General features: G+C 37.1%; 3 protein-coding genes and 1 long non-coding RNA gene across 14 annotated transcripts in view; 2 read left to right on the top strand and 2 right to left on the bottom strand.

Moving 5' to 3' along the window:
- The first annotated feature begins 625 nt into the window (after window positions 1-625).
- Window positions 626-3,485, top strand: LOC139809926 (cytochrome P450 4c3). The gene is made up of 3 exons (XM_071773216.1): window positions 626-893; window positions 1,104-1,266; window positions 2,098-3,485. The coding sequence occupies exons 1-3, from the start codon at window positions 642-644 to the stop codon at window positions 2,433-2,435; spliced, it is 753 nt and encodes a 250-aa protein (XP_071629317.1). The 5' UTR covers window positions 626-641; the 3' UTR covers window positions 2,436-3,485.
- Window positions 3,486-4,329: 844 nt separating this feature from the next.
- Window positions 4,330-6,487, bottom strand: LOC139809929 (uncharacterized). 2 transcript variants are annotated; one of them, XR_011731215.1, is made up of 3 exons: window positions 6,383-6,397; window positions 4,515-6,213; window positions 4,330-4,385 (listed from the first exon to the last, which is right to left on the bottom strand). It is a non-coding gene; the product is annotated as an uncharacterized lncRNA (long non-coding RNA). The 2 variants fall into 2 exon arrangements; XR_011731214.1 differs by having other exon boundaries at window positions 4,515-6,487.
- A 235-nt stretch (window positions 6,488-6,722) lies between these two features.
- On the top strand, window positions 6,723-8,667 carry Efr (ER GDP-fucose transporter). The gene is made up of 5 exons (XM_071773208.1): window positions 6,723-6,944; window positions 7,241-7,457; window positions 7,540-7,854; window positions 7,930-8,081; window positions 8,217-8,667. Exons 1-5 carry the CDS (start codon window positions 6,868-6,870, stop codon window positions 8,464-8,466), a joined length of 1,011 nt encoding a protein of 336 aa, XP_071629309.1. The 5' UTR covers window positions 6,723-6,867; the 3' UTR covers window positions 8,467-8,667.
- A 164-nt stretch (window positions 8,668-8,831) lies between these two features.
- Window positions 8,832-21,802, bottom strand: part of Ampdeam (AMP deaminase) — a 32,802-nt gene continuing 19,831 nt past the window's right edge. For 7 of the 10 annotated variants that reach the window (XM_071773198.1, XM_071773199.1, XM_071773195.1 and 4 more), the window contains exons 4-14: window positions 14,739-14,892; window positions 13,500-13,686; window positions 12,995-13,084; window positions 12,431-12,780; window positions 11,962-12,159; window positions 11,577-11,872; window positions 11,377-11,503; window positions 11,115-11,278; window positions 10,736-11,030; window positions 10,484-10,594; window positions 8,832-10,301 (exon numbers count right to left, since the gene is read on the bottom strand). In XM_071773198.1, the coding sequence (XP_071629299.1) occupies window positions 10,116-10,301; window positions 10,484-10,594; window positions 10,736-11,030; window positions 11,115-11,278; window positions 11,377-11,503; window positions 11,577-11,872; window positions 11,962-12,159; window positions 12,431-12,780; window positions 12,995-13,084; window positions 13,500-13,686; window positions 14,739-14,892 (2,158 nt within the window). In that variant the 3' untranslated portion in view covers window positions 8,832-10,115. Of the gene's footprint in view, window positions 10,302-10,483; window positions 10,595-10,735; window positions 11,031-11,114; window positions 11,279-11,376; window positions 11,504-11,576; window positions 11,873-11,961; window positions 12,160-12,430; window positions 12,781-12,994; window positions 13,085-13,499; window positions 13,687-14,738; window positions 14,893-16,438; window positions 16,938-17,247; window positions 17,544-18,246; window positions 19,075-21,802 lie in introns of those variants that run through there. The other 3 variants (XM_071773205.1, XM_071773204.1, XM_071773203.1) reach the window with 3 other exon arrangements.

Genomic DNA, 21,802 nt, shown 5'->3' on the forward strand with positions numbered 1-21,802 from the left:
CCGAGAGGTGACGATCGTATAAAAACCGACCGGTCTTCGGTCGGATTTGAACTCGGGTCTCAGGCTCACTAGACCAGCGCACTTGTCTCTGCGCCACGATCGCCACGAGGCAAAATAATAATTATCTCAAGTTAAATGAGTCCGGACAGATAAAGCCTTCTGGTTATCTTCAATAGTTACTTCAGTCTCGTCAGAGATCATTGCTTATCGCAGAGTGATGTCCTTGCCAAAATAATAAACGGAGATTAACGCAATCGCAGTCGTTTGCAATCTCATTGCTATTTTGTGTATGAATCAAAGTCAATCACGTACTGATTCTAAATTTCGATTTGAATCAATTTATTTCAATTTCAAATTTAGACAGCACATTCGTGTATGAAAAAAAAAAGAGAAATATCTTTTTTCTTTTTTTAGCGCGATTGCTCTACGCGGCGTCTTATCATGTGTTATATAAAGAAAATGTCACTTTATATCTCTGACTTTCTTCTACAGTAAATTCAGTCTTAGACTTTTTCGAGCATACGTTCTAAATCGGAAAATTGTATAAGAGTACGGAAAGATAAGAAAGCTGACTCACAATACTTGTTTGCTCTCGACATCCCACTTGCGAATCTGTAAAGTACGAAGAATATCTAGAAAACATGTATAATCTGCAGGTAATCGTCGAAAGAAAGGCTCAATGGAAATTCAAATGTGATAATAACTACAACGATGCGACGAAGAAGAGACGAGCTCTCCTGGATTTGCTGTTGGAGATATCGGATAGCGGCACCGTCCTTTCAGACGAGGACATTCGCGAAGAAGTGAATACTTTTATGTACGCTGGACACGACACGATGGCCACCAGCATATCCTGGACACTTTACGTATTAGGACGACATCCCGAATATCAAGTACGTCCTTTCATATCGCACCGTTTTCGCTAACATCTTTCGATATATTTTTGACACACTTGAAAAAGATTTTTGTATCTCATGCGCATTAGATGTATTTCCTAAATTGTAAAATCAATTTCAAGTGTTGAAAAGTTAATTGAACGTTATTTCTTCTTTTTATACTTTTAATATTAATTTAACATCAACATCTCCTTGTTTTTTCTTCAGGAAAAAATTGTGGACGAATACAACGACGTGCTGGGCAATGACGAGATTACCTTGGAAAATATACACAAATTAACGTGGTTGGATGCCTGTATCAAGGAACAGTGGAGATTGTATCCGGTGGTTCCGCTTATAGCGAGGCAAATTTATAAACCGATTGAAATAAGTAAATATCTCTCATTATCTTCAATTTCTGAAATGTTATATCAGTGCGTTACACTATTACATGATAATCGATATAATATATTTAAATATATCATATAGATCAATCAATATTAGTAGAGCGCTGTTTTAATATAACTGTCGGATGACAGACATTAAAATCCAATAAATACACAGTAAAAAATCGTGCGTCCAAATGTTAAAATTTTCTTGTGTTACCAAGATTTGACTATTATTTCAATGTAAAATTAACATACAACAGCTATGTTATTATTTTCGTAACATTTTCATGTGTTATATTTATGTCAACGTGATAACTAACACTTTATGTATGTCATTTAGAAATTGAATATTATTTTGAGTTCTTTTAACATAATTATTTCAAAAAATCAACACGTCTTAAAGTTATTTTAACATAAACAAAAGTTAAAGTAAATTTTCAAATAATCGTAAACTTTGACATATAAATAATCAAATTTATTAAAATATGTGTTAATATAACTCAAAATAAAATGTATAATATACATTTCGTAAGAGTTACATTAAATCAGACGAAGCAAAGTGTTATATCAACATTTTGTACAAGTTATTTTTACATTATACTTAAAGTTAAAAGAACACATATAAATGTAAAATATAGTGTCAATAAATTAACATTTCTAATTTGTCAACAAGTAACACACGATGAATGAGTTATTTTAACATAAAATTTAGAGTGGACTTTCTGGGACATTTGAAAAATGTTACGATTAACATTTTATTTTTTACTGTGTAACTATTGCAATCGCATAACGCACGGAAAATTTCAATTTATATGAGGTTTCTTCATTTTTAGTTGGCAATCAAATCCCATCAGGCTCGACAGTTCTTATCAACTCCTATTTGCTGCATCGCGACGCCCGTCACTTCCCGGAGCCAGAGATTTATCGTCCGGAACGATTCTTATCCGACGGCCTCAAGTTACCCCCTTACGCCTTCATCCCATTCAGCGCCGGCTCGCGCAATTGCATTGGCTGGAAGTTCGCCACGCTAGTTATTAAAGTAGCCGTCTTGAACGTGCTGAAAGCCTACCGCGTGGAGGCTTTCGATAGGGAGGACCAGTTGCGCCTTATATCCGAATTGGTGTTGGTCAACGCAAACGGACTTCGTCTCAAAATCACCCCGCGCGAATGATAGAACGCGATCTTTTCCCACACCACTAAAGATCTTCAAATTCTTCTATTCTATTTCAGATGCTCAGTTTCGAGGGTTGTAGAAAAGAATTTCTGAATATTTGAAAAGAATTATTAAATATTGGATTTTTATGTGAGAAAATTGAATTTTATATGGAATACTATTTTTATTTCATAATATATTGACGTTTCTTTAGATAAAATATATATAAGAAATAATTTTATTGATAAATATATTAATAATTTAATAAAAATAACGGTTATTACAATTGCCATCATAGCAAAAGAACAATATCTTACACTGTCATGCACCAAGTGTGCATTTTCGTAATCTTGATCGTGTTGTAAGTTGAGAATAACAAATGACTGAATGAAGGGGGCAGAGAAATTTTATTATTTTATTATTTATTAAAATTATATAAAAATCAAATGTCTCCATTTTAATATTATTTTATATATTATAAAAGTCTGATGCAACAGCGACCGAATCGCAGAACCAAAGGCACAACAATATAATGTATATAATGTTGAAGTTTCACGGGGGTTCGTTTACAGGGCATAGAGAGAAGAGAGGAATCCCAACTATAAATCCATCAACGCTTTTCCATATGATAGTTGTAGATATTATTAGCGAAGTCGATCGACGATCGTCAGTAAAAACTAAAAACTTCTTGAATGGAATTATATGTCAGAAACGAATTATATGTTTTAATCTCATGTATCACCGTTTGTCTTGGAACGCATAAGAATTGTAAGCTTTAATTAATTTTATGATGTTAATTGATTTTATTGTTTTTGACTATCGTGATATTGTAATAATTTTGTAAAGTTTTTCTATTGTTAAATGTATAAATTCTTTCTCTTGTGTTTAGCTTTGCGTTTATCTTGATGTAGTCAGGACACCACATCAACGATGCAATTAATTTTGTTATGCGGATCGGTGTAACTCGAACAAAGGCACTCGATAAGGACCGGAATTCGGTCGAAACGTCGTGCAATTCCTGTATCAATTGGCCAGTTGGGTCGAAATAAACCGACTTATTTTGAATTATTTGCTGGCGACTGAAATTGTTTTGTTTATTTATATACTACAATGACAGATAATATTTTTTATACGTCAAAATTACTATGCTCGATAATATAAATTATAAACAATAACATTAACATCTTCGGTACATGTTTATCTTACAATTAGACACTACCCTTTTATTTTTAATTTCAACAAAAAAATATACTTATTTGATACCATTTTTTGTTATAATACATACACTGAAAAAAAAATATTTAGATAAAAAAAAATTTATTTAGGTGGCTGCCAATAGCTTATTTACTTAATGTATAATACACATATTTATTTAGAATTAAATATTTTTATTTAAATTAAGTAATTTTTATTAAAGAAAAAAAAAGATCTTTCTCTTTTTTTTCATACATGGATGTGCTGTCTAAATTTGAAATTGAAATAAATTGATTCAAATCGAAATTTAGAATCAGTGACTGATTTTGATTCATACACGAAATAGCAATGAGATTGCAAACGACTGCGATTGCGTTAATCTCCGTTTATTATTTTGGCAAGGACATCACTCTGCGATAAGCAATGATCTCTGACGAGACTGGGAGTAACTATGGGATAATTATTATTTCGTCTCGTGGCGATCGTGGCGCAGAGACAAGTGCGCTAGTCTAGCGAGCCTAAGACCCGAGTTCAAATCCGACCGAAGACCGGTCGGTTTTTATACGATCGTCACCTCTCGGCGGTAATGGCAACCCACCGAGAGTATCTTGCCACGCTCGATCACGACACGCTCCAGAAAAAATTACCTTGTCGACTAATTTCTGGATTACACGAATTAAGTGGTCGTGCTCCTTGCCTGCTGTGGTCAGTTTAAAAATTGAATCCGACGAGATCCACACGTTTGTGAATCGCATCTGTACAATGGATGCGACTCTGGAAAGTGGAAACAAATATTTTTTTTTAAATAAATTCGACGTATATATGTACAATGGTATTATATATTGTATAAAAATGTCAAAAACGTCAAAAATAAAAGCAATTTCAGAAGAATCGCGAATTTACCTGTCCACAGCTTTAACGTATTCATCATTGTAGTTCTTTTGTGCGTTAAGTTTATAGCCCATTGCAGTATCTACAATAAAATCAGCAACATTTAATTAATTAATTAAATCGTTATTATTTAAATTATTGAAATTAAGTTTAGACAAAGAAATTTTGTAATCTATGATGCAATATTTTAATATATATCGCGATACATGTAACACGATTGATAAATTTAAATTTTGCAATTCAACTATTTAATAATTAACATGTATGGATAAATAATTATACATAAGCGTATGATAACATGTAATAATACTAAATTAAAACAATAATGTGCACTATATTGCGCTAAAAATTAACGACGGTTAACTGTGTGTCATTATGGGATAATTGTTGTTATCCACATAATGGCTGGTGTAATGTAGATAACACGTGTGTAAAACGTGCGTTTATTTCGCAATGCATTTATTTTAACAACGCTCATTTGTGACCATTGCAGTAGACTGACAATGAGTAGACGATCGGCGAGGGATAATCGATCGTGCATCCGTTTTCCTTCAACTAATTCAAAATTCTGAGTATTAATTAAAAGTCAGATTTTTTTTATATTTTCTAAATATTTTTTTTCTCAGTGTACACAAAAGTGGAATCGAGTAAGTGTATTGTTTTATCAAAACGGGAAGCCTAAACATTTATCACACATACATCTATGTGGGGTCGTTGGATGCACAGAGATAGGCCGGTATTCATAGTCGGATCTTATTTCAAGACCGTCTTAAGTAATGTCTTAAGTTGCTAATACGGTCATTTCATTGGCTGAACGGAGTCTTAAGACGGCCTTTGACTAGACTTAAGACGATCTTAAATATAAGATCCGACTATGAATACCGGCCTAGGTTTCTTCGCAGTGGAGAAAGACTCCGTGTAAAAATAAAAAAAATTTGCTTTTTTTTGCGGTCTACGTGCGTAGCTGCAGGTACGCATGGCATGGACGCAAGTGTTACGTCCAAACCTCGGAATTTGTATGGGTTTCCCGGGATTTCTATGGGATTCCTGGAATTTTTATGGGTTGTATGGGAAACGGTGGAAAGGCAACAAGGAGTGAGGTATGGAAGGACGTTGCAGACACCTGTCTCGCAGCCACACGTGTTAGGTGTATGGTACGAGTCGAACGCACTTTTCAAAGGCTTCGATTACGAGTCAACGTCGCTATGACACTGTGACCGTGAGCGGTGCGATTGTCGGTTCTATGTTAAGTCAAAGAACTTAATTCCTATTTACAGAGGGGGAAGGGGCTAATGTGATGACAGTCCCGATAACAAGAGAATATTTGGAACTGTATATATAATAAGCAGCTTCAAAAGAAACTGGGTAAAATTTTGTCGTGGAATGTGTCAGGGGTTCTCGATTCTAATCCAGCAAACACCAAGTAACACTTACATATATTAGTTATAATTCCCTACTCAACAATGTAAATGCAATACGTGCGTGAGTGCAGACGTACTTTTGGCGTGTGCGTGGTTGCTGGCGTGATTACTGCCGTATATGTATAGTTACTGCCACAGATTGCTGGCAACCTCTATAAATCTATGCGAGCTTGCGACCGAATGCTATCTGTGCTATCGAGATTATCGAAAAAGTGTGCTCACTCGTGACACGGCTGGCTAGTGTGGTGGCCGGGTTGCCATTCGGTAGGGGGTGCGCGCCCCGCGCACGGCTACAATTTATGTATATATACAATACAATACTTTTTATATTATATTACATATATTTATATATTATATGTATAAAATATGATTAATCTACACCTAGGGTTATTTGTTAATTAATAATTAAAAATTCAAGAATGCGAGAAGGCAAGAAAATAATTTCTCGTTGCTACTTACAATCCAACATGACCGCACCGAAGAAACAGAAGTTTCAAAGAAATGCGTTATCATTTCCGAATAAAAATCTTATAAATACTTTTCAAATGAAAAAAAAACATATCGAATGACAGTCCAGGATTTAAATACCTAGACGCGACGCGCACGCTCCGAGCGCGCCAAAAATTGACGCATGTTAACGCAGCTTGACCTTGACGCGTCAGATGGAATTTTACGACGTCCGATATATGTATGTGTGTGTGCACGTGCCCACGTGGTATATATGTGTGCGCGCGTAGTTTTAATACATAATACATCGCGTTATTGCATCGCTGATAACTCGCGGAACACGGCCGCCGGGCGCCAGGCAGTCCGGGCGGGCAGTGCGCCGATGGATCGCGTGACGCGCGTTGGAGAACCGACACGCAAGGGTTTGTAGGTTAGACCGCGAGGCTCCGAGATTGATCGACGCGGGAGAAAGAAAGAGGAGAAGGATTTAAAGCACGATGCGGGCGGCTATCGCGGTGTGCTGCGTCTTCCTCGGCTGCTGCACCAACGTCGTGTTTCTGGAACTGCTGGTCAAGTGGGTATCGATGACTGGGCCAACCTGCTGCGTTACATAACAATGCGCGCTGCACGCTGTCCATTAAGAATTTTTAAGACACGTTTTATCGCTTTATTCGTACCTTAACGTCTGTACTTTCGTGCGGCTTACTTAAAGATGAAGCATTTGTCCGCCGCTCGTGATAATTTATTAAAAAAAAAAAAAAAAACGTCTGCTGACTGCTGCAATGAGCGTCGTTATGATAAGATAATTGTTGCGAAATGAAAATAAGAAATGGATATGATTTTTGTTCTCCATCGCTCCCGGTTTTTCAGGGATGATCCTGGCAGTGGAAATCTCATCACGTTCTCGCAGTTTCTCTTCATAGCAGTCGAGGGATTTCTGTTTACGTCCAAATGCGGCACCGTCAAACCAAACGTAGGCATAAAGGATTACTTTATTTTAGTCACAATGTTTTTTATTGCCAACGTATGCAATAATTATGCGTTTGACTTTAATATTCCTATGCCACTGCACATGATATTTAGAGCTGTAAGTAACCCATAGATTCATTTCTGATAGAAGATAAATCGCAGGCTTTGCTGCAGGTATACTGTACGTTGTATCGTTTCAGGGTTCTCTAATAGCCAATATGATTATGGGTATTATTATTTTAAACAAGAAGTATACGTTTAGCAAATATTTATCAGTATTTATGATCACCGTGGGAATAGCGCTCTGCACAATCGTTAGCGGCAAGGAGATCAAGTCTTTGCAGCAGAAAAATGTGGAGCAAGTAGCTACGACGCCGTGGGACGACTTCTTCTGGTGGATCTTGGGCATATCTCTGCTCACGATCGCCCTATTCGTTTCCGCTAGAATGGGTATTTATCAGGAAGTACTGCACAGCCGGTACGGTAAAAACGCGCGAGAAGCTTTGTATTATACAGTAAGTCTTTCCTCATTTCTTCTCGTTAAATGCCAGTGTCATAATTCAACGATATAATTGAGAAATTCTTTACAGCATCTGTTACCGTTGCCATTCTTCCTAATGCTAGCGCCTAATATTTATGATCACTGGAACTTTGCGCTCGCATCTGAGCCACTGAGGTTGCCTGTGATCGGTGTACATATCCCATCGTTAATCGCATATTTAATTGGAAACATTCTGACGCAGTATCCTTTTCTAAATATAGCTATGTCATAATACTTTCGTACAAACACGCGCGCGCGCACACACATAATATCAGGACATCTGTACGTATGTACTATCGCACCTCCGAACCGTATTCTCCTTAACTGTACTTTCAGATATATGTGCATCAGCTCTGTATTCGTATTAACTACGGAGTGCAACTCCCTTACGGTTACTCTGGTAATAACATTGCGAAAGTTCCTGTCGTTGTTATTCTCTATAATCTATTTCAAAAACCCGTTTACTATATATCATTGGACTGGTACGTTACTAGTCTTCATAGGTACAGTTATTTTTACGGAAGTGATACCAAAGATTACGCAAAGCTTACAACAGACGAAACCTAAGACGAAAAAAACGGAATAGGTGCATTAACTTTAAAAATAAGACAGGCAAATAATTATCTTTTATTTCTATCGATTATGTAACTATGAATTGTTTAAGGCATTTTATAGTGATTGTGTTATTTCGATACGTACGGAAGGATAAAAGAGATTCTCGGATAGATATGACGTGGAAAATGATGCCCGTCCATTGTTTTGTATAATATATGCTTTTGTAAAATAATAGCGAATGCGTTTTCGAAATCTTTCTACCTCAATTATATTTTCATAGTTCAATTAATAAAAAGGATTGTATTCTCTCTTTCGATCACTAAGTACCTGATGGATCAGATTTGTTAAACGCAAATAAATTAGGCTATTGGTTAGTTCAATCAATGACTTCGCAAGTTCGATTTTAACGATGCAAGTATATTTCCGTTGTATAGTATATATTTTTTTACAATAAATATATATCTTTCTATCTAGCAACAATTCAATTTAAATTCGATATCAGGGCACAGTGTTCGAGTGTTATAGATGATCATATATCGCTTAATTTAAATCCCTTAGGCTCGTTGTTCGGAAAGTTCTCTCGGAAAATGGTAGACGCAAAAAACGGTAAAGAGTCACGACGTTAAAATAATGAGAAACGAACGTTTATATCGCCGCGTTATACCTTGGCACGCATGTACAGCTCGTAAAAGATCTTAATTACATCTAATTAAACTAATTTCCTATTTACATTATCTATTTGTCGAAAGAAGGATGTACAATGGCACGAGTTAACTATCCGCATACGAGCCAGCTATTTGAATGCTCGTCGAAACAAACATCATACTCGATTATGATATAAATGTACAAAAATGTAAGAAAATAAAGCTAAAACCCAAGAAAGGAGTACGCCGCTGTCGCCGTGCACAGCCGAGATATGAAAAACGGATTTATTTTACCACGAGTTTAACGTTAAGGTAAATGAATATAATATTCGGCTCTAATCTAGTTTCATATTACAATACGTATACTAATGTGTATTATAAACGTTGCATAAACGATAGAAGAAATATCTTCTTACAACTACTATTAAATTGGTCAACGTATATGTATAATTTCTGATTTATTCTTGCGATTAAAGTCTTAAAAATAAAAGATGCAAGACAATGAACGTACATAAAATATACATACATGAAATTCACACACACTTTGTCTCACTAACAAATAGATTTTTATACTAAATTATGAAATCTCAATTTAGAAACTGATTCCATAATTTAGTACAAAATTGTAATGACCTAACGAAATCGCACCTGGCCCTTTATTTATCTATAATCACTCCTTCATGTCATGCGATACAGATCTCAAGCACATGTGGAAAGTCTGATATAAAATACATATTTAATATCATTTTTGATATTGTATGTACTTCATCTAAAACATTTGATCAATGTTGTTCAAGTTTTATCCTCGAATTATATTCTTGATGTGTCAAGGGGAAAAGATTGATAATTATGTAAAAAAGAAAAAAATAATTTGCTTGTGAATTCGTAATGTTGAAAAAAACATTCTGTAAAGTTCTAAAAGATCAGGAATCACAAGAATAAATCGAATATGTATAATCATAATTTGTCGATCTTTGAGTTGAACATCATTTCACGTTAATCAACCCATCGATTTTGAGAATCAAATAATTGGTTATTAACAAAATGTTGTGTTAAAAAGAAGTGACTCGGGTTTCTCCACGACCTTGAAGATATTGGACAGTTCGTCAACCAAGGTTTCATATCGGTAGGCCACTCGTATGTCTGGTACGTTGGTTCGAGTGATATCGTTACCAGCGACTCCTTCCTTCGTATAGTTAGGTCCTAACCAGTACTGCTTACTCTGCAAAATGAAAAACAATTAAATCACATGACATTCCGTCACGGCCATGCATCAAGCAAGTGTACGGAATCGAGAGATGCGTTATCACTATAAGAAGACAAACTCGTAGAACGCTCGAAGAAGTGTTAATCCGATCTCTTGGTTGCTCTTTATGTACACGGAAGACTGATATAATTACTCACCTTATGCGGAAAGCCACTCATAATAACGGAATTGCGTGCTAGCTCACACATGTCACACGAACTGAGTTTCCACACTTGCGCAGCAATACTATATTCTTCCATCAGGGGTTCCTATAATTAATACATTATATCATATCAATATATGAACCATGAAATTATATATAGCAATAATAATTTTTATATATTAGCGAGTTTTACAAATTACAAAAAAGATTATTGTATTGTCTACAGTATATAGTATTTCTTATTTACCTTGGTAAAATGAAACTGAAGAGGATCGTCCGTGGACAAGCTTACACATAGCCCTCTAGCAAGGTATTCTGGAAGTGGATTACGGTGATAGTTCAGGAAAAGCGAGTTGTTACTGAGCGGCGACATCGCGATGCCGATTTGCGTAAGGTAATACAAATATTGGAGCACGGGAACTTTTCTGAGCAGTAGGCCATGTGAAATATTCTCCGCCATCATGTATCCACACACAAGATGTTGAATGGGTCCTGCCTCGCCGCAGTGAGGTCTCAGGACAAATGTATTGAAGCCTTGTTCTCTATAAAAATAAAAGATTTCACGTCTCGAATGTAATGAGATAATTACTCAAAATAGAATTTTGAAAACTTGATAATCAACGTACGCTCTAAATTGATTGAGGACCGTCATATTTGCATAAGTGTAGTATTGGTAATATCCGTATGGCGGATTCTCTATGTCGTCCCATTCAGCGGGTGGACAAACGTCTTTATCGAAGAGAGGATTTTCAGGCTTACTTTCATCGTCCACGGAATCGAAACCTATTACCTATGACAATAATATAGCGAATGCATTTAGAAAAGTACAATACAAACAGTAACAGAAATGATCGAATTAGAAGAATAATATAAAATAGAAAAACATACGTATTGGAGAAATTTATGCAGCTCCGGATGAGAATTGGGATCGTTGGTTACTTCGAAGAGCGGCAGGAAGATGTTGTTAATAATCTCTTGGAAGTTCGTCATGAGTTTGTTCAGCTTAAAGATATCGCTATATACAAAATGCGAGCAATGAGAAATCCGTCAAACTTAAGTGCCGCGCGTATACCATATAACAGACTTACTATAATCTAGGAATCTGTATGAGCCAGCGTACGTTGTCCGAATACACGTCACCCTGAATCGCCCACTTAGCTAGTTTATCCCATTCTTCTGGATTCTTGCCATAAATCGAAAGACGCAGCTCCGCGTTCTGATATTTGGACTCCTCGAGGTCGCTTGCGACCTCCTTGATTATACGCGCAAAATATGAACCGTTCAGATAGTTATCCGTCTTGAGAAAAACTTCGCGCAAACGACTTTCACCGATAGGATTGTACTTCGCGTTGAACTTGTCGAATCTGTGAAACGTGTTTCTGTCCTACGAAGAAAAGGGAAAATAACGTGTAAATATTTTTTGAAGGACTTCCTCGATATCTTAATGTAAACATCATTCGGAAGAATACTTACTGCATGCACGTCCAACATGTCGACGCTCAGATCGTAAGTCGTTAGATTCATGGATTGAAAAACTTCGCGGAGTGTCATGGTCTCACCGGTTTTGGAACAAGTGACCACTTCATCGGCGTGATTCTTCAACGTTTTCTTGATGAATCTAAGCAGGTGCTTTTGATTCATGCATGAAGCCGCATGTATGTGAGTATCGACCTGTGGTGAATTCAATCATATAATAGCGCAATCACACGCGTCGTTGATGTATAAGCAGAAAGAAAATTTGAAATAATACTATACATCATCAATTATATCATCAACACTATACATTCTTAATTTGAAATAACACTACAAAAGAAATCAAAAATCTTCTTTAATTTCCTGCTTTGAAATTGCATTATCCTGTTTCTAACTTTACAATAAATATTGATCTTACAAATTACGGTCCCAATACACTTGCAAACTTGAATTGTTTGCGTATACAGACCTTCCTGATGTTATAGAAATCCCGGTGCGGCACGGCCTTCTGACTCGCCAGCTCTCTGAGCTCGTTCAGCAGCACATGTAACTGATACTTGGAGGAGAGATAACTCAATCTTCGGTAACAGAAGGATTTCAAGGGCCCATCGGCGATCATGGCGCACAGAAGGTTCATGTCCTGGACGAAGGCCGCCAGGTCCGGATACGAATACGGGACCGGCTTGCCGTTAGCCAGGTCCTCCTCATTGGCGAACAGGTTGAACACGCCGTTGACCGGTACGATCTTGTAATTCTTTGTCGGTGGAAATTCGCATTCCCACGGATCGCCCCGGGAAGCAGGTGCATGTACCGGGTGATCTGTTGATAATTGATTAAGGCGCGCGATTAGCGAGGCATCATTTAGCGCGCCAACTGTCTGTTGCCGCAGCGCTGTTTAATTTATTAATTCAGAAATAATAACTATATCGCATATGGTAAAAAGACTCTATGATGGTTAAGCAGCAGCTAGTGACTCAAAACAGCGTGCAACAGGAAATTCGAGGTAAGGATATTTAATAGGTATTAGGAAGACCTGTCCGAGAGACGTCTTTGATCAGCGCGTCGATGTCCGCGTCGGATTGAGTGCCCCCGATTTCTTTCACAATATCCAGCAGCTCTTTTCCTTAGAAAATATGTAATAAAACTGGCATCGTATACTCTTCATTAACTCATACGCTAAGAATGTATAGTGCTTGGCACACTAAACTAAAGCTGTGCTTTGTATGAAGCTCCGCACGAGGAGTCGCGTGATTATATACGCATCGCTGCGCCCGACGAAAAAGAAATTTAAAAAAAAAATTACACAACACACGAACGGTAGTTTGACGTCGTTATTGCCATCGGCGCTTGAAGCGTTAAAACGTTAATGTTAATTGCACTGGAATTTTTATAAAGATTACAATCACATGTTTTCTTGGTAGACAACGGCACGAGGAAGGGACGTCGGGAGATACGTGTGGTATAGGTATGGAACATCGGATTGGATTTTCAACATACAACTTTGAGACACGAGCTGTTTCTCAATCAACGATAGCTACCTTCGATGGCCTTGCGATCATCGTGGTGAACTTCGTCGTCTGTGGTGAGTGGTCTTTTATCGATACTGCGCAAGAACCTAGAAGGAATAGTGGGGAAGCTCTGTTTGGAGTTGTTCATGTATTTCTCGCGCATCGCCAACGCTTGCACCAGCATCTTGGAGGCCCTTTGAAGATCTTCCAGAGGTACCTATGTATAATTTTTATAGATAAAGCACGGTAATATAAAATTAATCGGAGCAACGAAGTAATTTTTCAAATTACTTCGTTCAAATTAGTCGTTTGCGCCGCTCACTTTTCATATCGAAAAGTGCCGTCGCAACAAACTTGATAATGCACTCCTGCAGCTTCTACTGCCGTTTTCAGAACTTGATTAGACTTACTTAATTAGACTTTATAATCAAAATGTTTTCATTAAACTTATTAAAAATAAATAAAAAAGTGCATATAAAATAAATTTTATTTTTATGACACTTATCATGACACCTTCCGACATGGAACAGAACAAGTATGAATGGTGCTGCTTGACATTTTTCGCACAGATTTTACTTTTTATTTTATTTTAAATATTTAACAATATTTTAATAATTTTCCTGTTGATTATAAAACATTCATTATCTATTATGACATAAAAATCTTTATAATAAGGTAACATCAAATATGTACATCTAATTTAATTTAAACTTTAATAAAATATTTCTGCTTAAACTGATTTTGATATATTTCATATTAAAATTATTATAGCGATAATAAAACTAGATTAAAGGCATCGCTTATAGTTTAATGTGGATGTAACATAAAAGGAGAAGGGGCAAAGCCAAGCGCGACCAAGGTTTCTCGCGTAAATCCGCAGTCTCAAGGTTTCCATTTCACACAAAATCTCCAGAGACATATCCGTGCATAATAGCATCCGCGAAACCATAAAGCTGAAGTTACATCTCGACTAGATCGATCTTGTGTCGATTATTTGATATCTTACAATTATTATTTCTCGAGACATATCTTATAGATAATCCATTTTTTCGTATCTTTATCATTTCTAAATTTAATCACTTAATTTTTATTTAATCATGGCACATTCGGCAAATTGTAGCCATAAAGATATCCGTTAAATGATGCAATCATTTTCAAAGTATCGCATCATTCAGTAAATTATAACAAATACAGTTATCGTTCGAAAAAAATAGTCCTGAGAAGCGTTAAAAATCAAATATAAATTAGCTAAAACAGTTTGAGACTCACTCCGGAAGTGTCCTCGCCGGATATGGAGACCCGTTGAAAATGAGGTACGAAATCATTTTCTTCGATCTTGAAACTATGATCGATGTCATCAGGAACTCCTGGATGGAGCGACGGCTCGTAATGACTGCGACGTTCCTCAAGATCTTTTGCAGCTCTATTAAATACAAAAAGAAACCGTTGACTCTACAAAGAGTTTATTTCTTCTTACATAAAATAAAATTTTGTAGTGAAGTATACCTTTATACAAAATGACTCGCAATTATTCTGCGAAATATTAAAAGGAAATTTTTTTCATTTAAAAATCCGTGACAAAGATTTTTTATTAAAATAATTTAATTGTAACTTTTTAATTCTCAATATCAAGCATCTTAGTAATTACAACTGATATTTTTTTAGTTTTAATAATATTATATTTATTAATTAACTATATGACAAAGATTTTTATTAAAATAATTTACAACTTTTTAATTCTCAATATCAAATATCTTACTAATTAAAACTGATATTTTTTATATTTTATTAATATCATTATATTTATTAATTAAATATGCGACAAAAATTTTTATTAAAATATAATTTATTGTAACTTTTTAATTCTCAATATCAAAAAAACTTAGTAATTAAAACTGATATTTTCTAAATTATAATAATATAAAATCCATTCAAAAATTAAACAAATAAAATGCAATATCTATTTACAATTCTGAAACTTCAACATTCTACCTCATTTTCGTTTCACTTCAGATTGGAGCAAGGAATTTTCTTTCATATCGTTATACATATCAACTGTTGCCCTGTGCAGAACAAGTATCTAAAATTATCTTATACAAACGTCGATAGGAGAGAATTTATAGCGCGGAGTTAATTCACGGGTCGCAACAGAGGCAAATAAAATACACTTTCGTGATCGAGAGTCTTCAATCACGAGAGAGTAGGGTTAAATTCGACGAAGTCGTGATAGATACTTCATGGACTTTTGACCCGAGGGTTATCAATGAATATCGAGGCGATATTCTTTTTTTTTTATATATATACATGGGAGCAAATTAAAAGCTCCGTAAGATAATCACTCTTTAATTAATGCACCACGCATGAGATGTTCCATTAATGCCTGTCCGTATATATCCCGGTTTATTTCCTCGTGTCCATAATTTCATAATATTATCAAGACGAGACTTGTATATTGAAAATAATATCTCTGACGAGAAATATTAAAATGACTCGCAAAACAGCATAAAATAATTGTTTTCAGGATAATTTTAAATATCCTGTCGAATACAAAAATGTCAAATTAAAAAATTAATATAATAATTTTATAATATATTAGTTAAATGTTACTAATATTGTATTACTATATTAGTAATAAAAAATAATATATATATTTTATCATAGTTAATTATATCTTTAAATAATAATATCATCAAATTGAATAATCTCATGATTTATACTTCTGATTTCGGTATTTAGATTCATCAGCACTAAATTGAATAACACATTTGCCCCAGATATGATTATATGCACTTAAGCACTTAATAATAATTTATGACGCATGGATTGGAGGAATAAGAGCGATAGATCAAATCGATAATCAGCAGAGTTAGCAAACAAAATTGTAAAATATATTCCGTCTTCATACACGAGAATTTAAGAAACAAAGCGTGGCTCGCCATCCGCTCTCATAATATCAAAGCACGAATTACCTCAGGAGAATCCTATTATCCCTCGTCCATCGTTTTGACTCGTTTGCGCAGGCGAACATGTTACGCGATCGATACCACGTGTTGGAGATCGATCGCTCTTACGCGCGGAATAGATCGCGGTGCGGAAGCGCGAGTCGAATAATGCGACGCGCAAATTCGTGCTGCGCTATTCTCCACGCTCATTTGCCACAACACCTCCCTCCTTTTCACAGACGCGATACATGGGATTCCATCGCTGAGGATGGGTTTCCACTTGCAGCGATCGACGAATCGTGTTCGTTTCGACCTAAACGGCGTCTCTCGATCACAATCGTCGGTCGACCGTATCACCCGATCTTCGGTAACCCGGTCGAAAGTCTCCGTGATCTTTCATGATTAGTCGGCCGGAACAGCCGATAAGTTCTCTTTATGGAAGCTGACGGGGCGCAGTGGGAGCCGCGTGGTCCTTTCCCGGTTTCTTCCACGATCTCATGCATATATTCCGCCACCCTGCTGTGTTCTGTCAAATGAACGTAATCGTTTCGGCTTCATTGCTGAGCGCATTCGATAATTTTAAAAATTTCCATTTCGCGCACAGGAAATTACATGCGACTCGCAAACAAATATTCCGCGTTGAATCGGAATACGCGGAGACTGCGGAGAGTCACAGAAGCGGAAAATATCGAGTTGAAATGAATTGTATAAGGGAAAAACGGAAAATAACATGGAATTTATTCGATGCGCAGGTACAATTAATTCATGCGTGCAGGAGAAACAGATAGGATGAATATTATTTCTATTGTATAAATATATAATCTCTCAATCATTACTGCTATTTTTTTCGTGACTCCGTCAGTGTTTTTATACTTTATATCCTCTCTCATTTAGTTGACAAATAGTTGCGGGATGTGGCGAAAGAGTAACAAAACTCCTCGGTGTAATAGCAGAGTACGCTATACGTTGCTGCGGTAAACGCGTTCATCACACCTTTGTATGTACTTGCCTCCCCACGCGATAAATCTCGCTAAACGCCGCAACTACAAAAAGTTTATAGAAAGAAAATGCCAAAATAGCAAAGGCTATTTCAATTCATGTACGAGACACAACAGGGCCGATATCACAGTCTCCGATTAACGTGATCCTCCGATTAAACTCACTCTTCGTCTCTTTCTAGGGGGACAGTTAGAAAGAGATGCAGAGTGAGTTTAATCGGAGGATCACGTTAATCGGAGACTGTGATATCGGCCCACATTCGAATAAATATCTTCAAAGTTTCGAGGTATAATATCTATAGAGTATACTAATATCTATGAGTATACTCATGAAAAGAATTCATGAAAATAATTATGTAGAACACTCAAACTGATTGCTAAAATGTCGAAATTTTTTACAGCATTATCATCATACTTCAGCGACCTATTATAATTATTTTGATGGCGCAACAAAATTATTTTCAGAGATCTGTATCTAGCTAAAATTTTTAGATACTTGAGCAAAATCGTTCTTTCCGTGCTCATGTCGAAGATTCTTTAAATTTCATTTCTGAATCCTCTCTTTTATTCCTTGCTAATCTTTGATCACCCAACGTCTAGGTCTCAAGCAGATTTAAATTCGTATCGCGGAAATTATAAGGGCAACATGCAAGCGCAAGCGAGAATCGATGGGGACCGCAGGATTAATAAATCTCACGGATTAGAGAGAGTCGCGAATTTGAATCGAATTCTCGGAGGATCCTCGAACCGCGCATCGCACATTTCTACGTCAGCGATAATGTTGACGCGGTGTTTAATCGCAAACACGAGAAGCGTCCCACTCTTCAATTGACTCACTCGCCAACATCGGACGATCTCGTACTCGTCCACAAAGGATTAGCGTCGCTGCAGTCCGATCAGGATATCGCGAGACTCTTAGAAAGCTCGCTCACATCTCAGCTTTCACACGCTATACCAATTACGTCATTACGTGGATCGAACGTGTGTTGGTGCCGTGTTGCAACGTATAACAGACGCTTTCGAGCTCCGGTAATGTAATTGCATCGCTCGGCGAAGGGGATCGATAAATCAAAATATCCGACTGCCACAAATCGAGGTAGAGACCGATTTAACACGTAATCTAAATAGAGTTCATTATACGTACACCGAGGGAGGATCAGATATTTTCTTTTTAATAAATCTTTTTTAATAAATCAACGATCGTTCAATGCAGTTAAGCATATTATGCAGAAACATTATCAAATTCGTTATAAAGGATATTTTCTACATTCGAAAAATAATAGTTAAATTTATTTCTGCATATGCCACATGACGCTAATTCTTCACGGGGGGGACCGCAGCTACGAATATTATTAGAGCCACTACACGCCGCGATCGCGAATCCGATGTATAATTTCGTCAATAGATCCCGGTGATTTGCGATAATCTCTACAATCATATCGGCGGTTTAGCGTGAGGTCCATTTTCCTCGGATCGCCGGCTATTATACCGGTTTCGACGCGGAGCACGGCGCGCGGCACGCACGCAGCCCTCGTGTGCGAACGATACCTTAAACGATACCTCCTCCGCGCGCATGCAACTCTTTCGACCGTGCCGGAAGTCGCGTACGCCGCCGAGCGTACGTCCGGTATCAACGACGGTCGCACGAGAACTGAGCGGGTGGACCGAGGAGGACGGCCACGGCCGATCGCGCGGGCAACCCTTTCGACCCACCCCCGCGCCCGCGGCCAGAGCGAGGTTCCTCCCGTGTTTTACCGCGCTCTCCGATGGCATATTAAAAAAAAAAAAAAAAACGGCCAACGCATGGTTTCCGCTTACCATGTGTAAATATAGGGAAGTAACGCGACGTGGTTTACACATGGTGTCCCTTGTGCATGCTAAATGCGTCATTGAAATTATTAGCGCGACACGCGCGGCGTATTTATCGCTCGCTTAATTGAACGCTTAGGCCTCCCCCAATAGTTTATCCGTTGCGTCGTTATTATTTTTCCCTGAGTATCGCCAATGATAACGCAGTCGCAAGTTATATCAAAATGCTTTTATAGGTAATTTTATCGGTACTCAAGATACGCTTCAATATCGTTCAAGTACCTTGAGTACTTCTAATTAGGGGCAACAAACAGAAATATGGACGGGGAGGAAACTACCTTGAATAAACTTGTTGGCTTTTGTTTTACGACGACGAGACCAGCTGCGCGATCGATTTTTGAGACGGAGGTCGTTATACGGGGTGTTTCGTAACAAGGTTCGCGTTCGACGATTCTGTAAAAGCGCGTCTCTCCCGGTGAGCTTTTCGCGACTTTCCGCCTTTTATCAGTTCTTCTCGCAGCTCGCGAATCGACCCTTCTTATGCCCAACCCTTCACTCGCGCCTGGGGACAGTTCTATTTTTAAATAAGTATTAACGATTATGACACACATTTCGAATTGAATTATCGCGTTACATTAAGCGTCTCGAGGCCAAACAGGCACATGTCCCGCGTTGAATTATTGATCGCGGCTTTATTGGCTGCAGAGACAAGAATTCCGTTCACGACGACGACGACGACGATTTTATCGGTGATCAATGGCTGTCCCAAGGTAATCCGCGTTTTTCGTGCAATCGGTAAACAAAGATTGCGTAGTCGATCTAAATAACGCAAGAATGTGCCTCCTCTTGTCCCGATATATACTTACGCAAATATAAATACATTTGCAGTTATATCCGCGACATGTTTACGGATAATTCGTGTGCGCTCGCCAAATGCTACCCATCCTTTATATTTTTGCTACGATTTTATTAATCGTAGTAAAAATTGATAATTCAACGAGTCGAGAGAGAAAAGACGTAATAACATTGATTAAAAATAAGATAAATAATGAACTGCATAGTTATCCTTATTTATAAATTGATAACTAAATCTCTGGTCCATAATTAAATCTCGCCAATAATGCCATTTAATTAATTGAACTAAATTAAATTCTGAAATTACCATTAAATATTTCAAACTAAATTATACACTACAATCAAATCATACATACATATAAATATGCGTGTGAATTTAAAATTCTCTACATACTTCTCTACATAATTCAAATCCTGTTTATAATATAAACTGACCGGGCGTTATTATTGGAAACGTAAACTTTTTTCGAAAATGTAAAAAAAGAGACGCACAGTAATTCTGGAAAGGGCGTTTTGAGCTAAATTAAATTATTCAAATATACCGTTAATGTATTTCAAACTTAATTATACATCTCAATCAAATCATACACATAAATATGCGTGATGTGAGTTTAAAATTCTCCATATACAGTCGACTCCTGTTTATAATATAAACTGGCCGGGCGTTATTATTGGAAACGTAACTTTTCTCGAAAATGTAGGAAAAGGGACGCAGAGAGTAATTCTAAAAGAGCGCAGAGCGCTGTCCCATCGAGTAGCAATGCGACATTTCTCGCGCAAAATTCCTCCTCGGCCTTTCCAGTCGAGACGTGGGCGGCGTGACCTACCAGTCTCTCTATTCGTTTATATCCTTCGCTCGGATCTACATAATACATCACGGTGAAATATCTAACGACGATATAATTCCGAACTGGTTCGCCCAGCGCAAACCCGACGAACATTGCCGAGTCGGCGTTCCACCGGTTTACATAAACCATCGCGCGTAAAACGTTTTCTCATTGTTACGCCATGGCCGCAGGAAGTGGAACAGCTATTCTCTAAGCATCGCGTTCGATTGTCAATATTGTGAATACAACACAGACACAGAGTCTCTGATATAATCGTATTAACTACCATTAATTATATAACACATTTATGAATAAAGTAGATGTAATCGAGATATTTCTCGAGTATCTCTATCTCAGATTTTCTGACCGACAAATTCCTTTCTTCTCCCTTACCTTCACTGGATGTAAATTTAAGTTATAGCTTGGGTAAGAATTAGTGAAGCAAATTCAATATTCCTTCAACAGAGAAGCAAGCTAATTCGGGATATTCTCGTCAGGCGAGTTTAAAAACCGCGTTTCGCAATTAATACGATGGTCCCGTGATAATACCGTGCAAAGAATAAGCGCTCTTCTATTTGTTCCTTAATTTTCGTAAAAGCCTTCGAACGGTTTATGATACCCATTACCCGAGATACCCTGATACGCGATTGCAACACTTACAAGGGAACGGTCGGAAGTGTCCCTCACTGATTTTGATGAGTTTTTGATGTTGTAGAGTATAAAAAAATATTAAACTCATATTTCTTTAGCTGTTTATCTCAAGGGGGTAAAACACCCCTTTGAAAAAACAAAAGATGAATGATTTGAAAAGTACTATTCAACTTTTGTTAAATAAAACCATTTTTTTCTATCTTTTATTTAAAAACCAATTTTTTTTCAAAGGGATGTTTTACCCTCTAAAC

The sequence above is a fragment of the Temnothorax longispinosus genome, chromosome 3 (genome assembly GCF_030848805.1).
Source record: "Temnothorax longispinosus isolate EJ_2023e chromosome 3, Tlon_JGU_v1, whole genome shotgun sequence".
Lineage (NCBI taxonomy): Eukaryota > Metazoa > Arthropoda > Insecta > Hymenoptera > Formicidae > Temnothorax > Temnothorax longispinosus.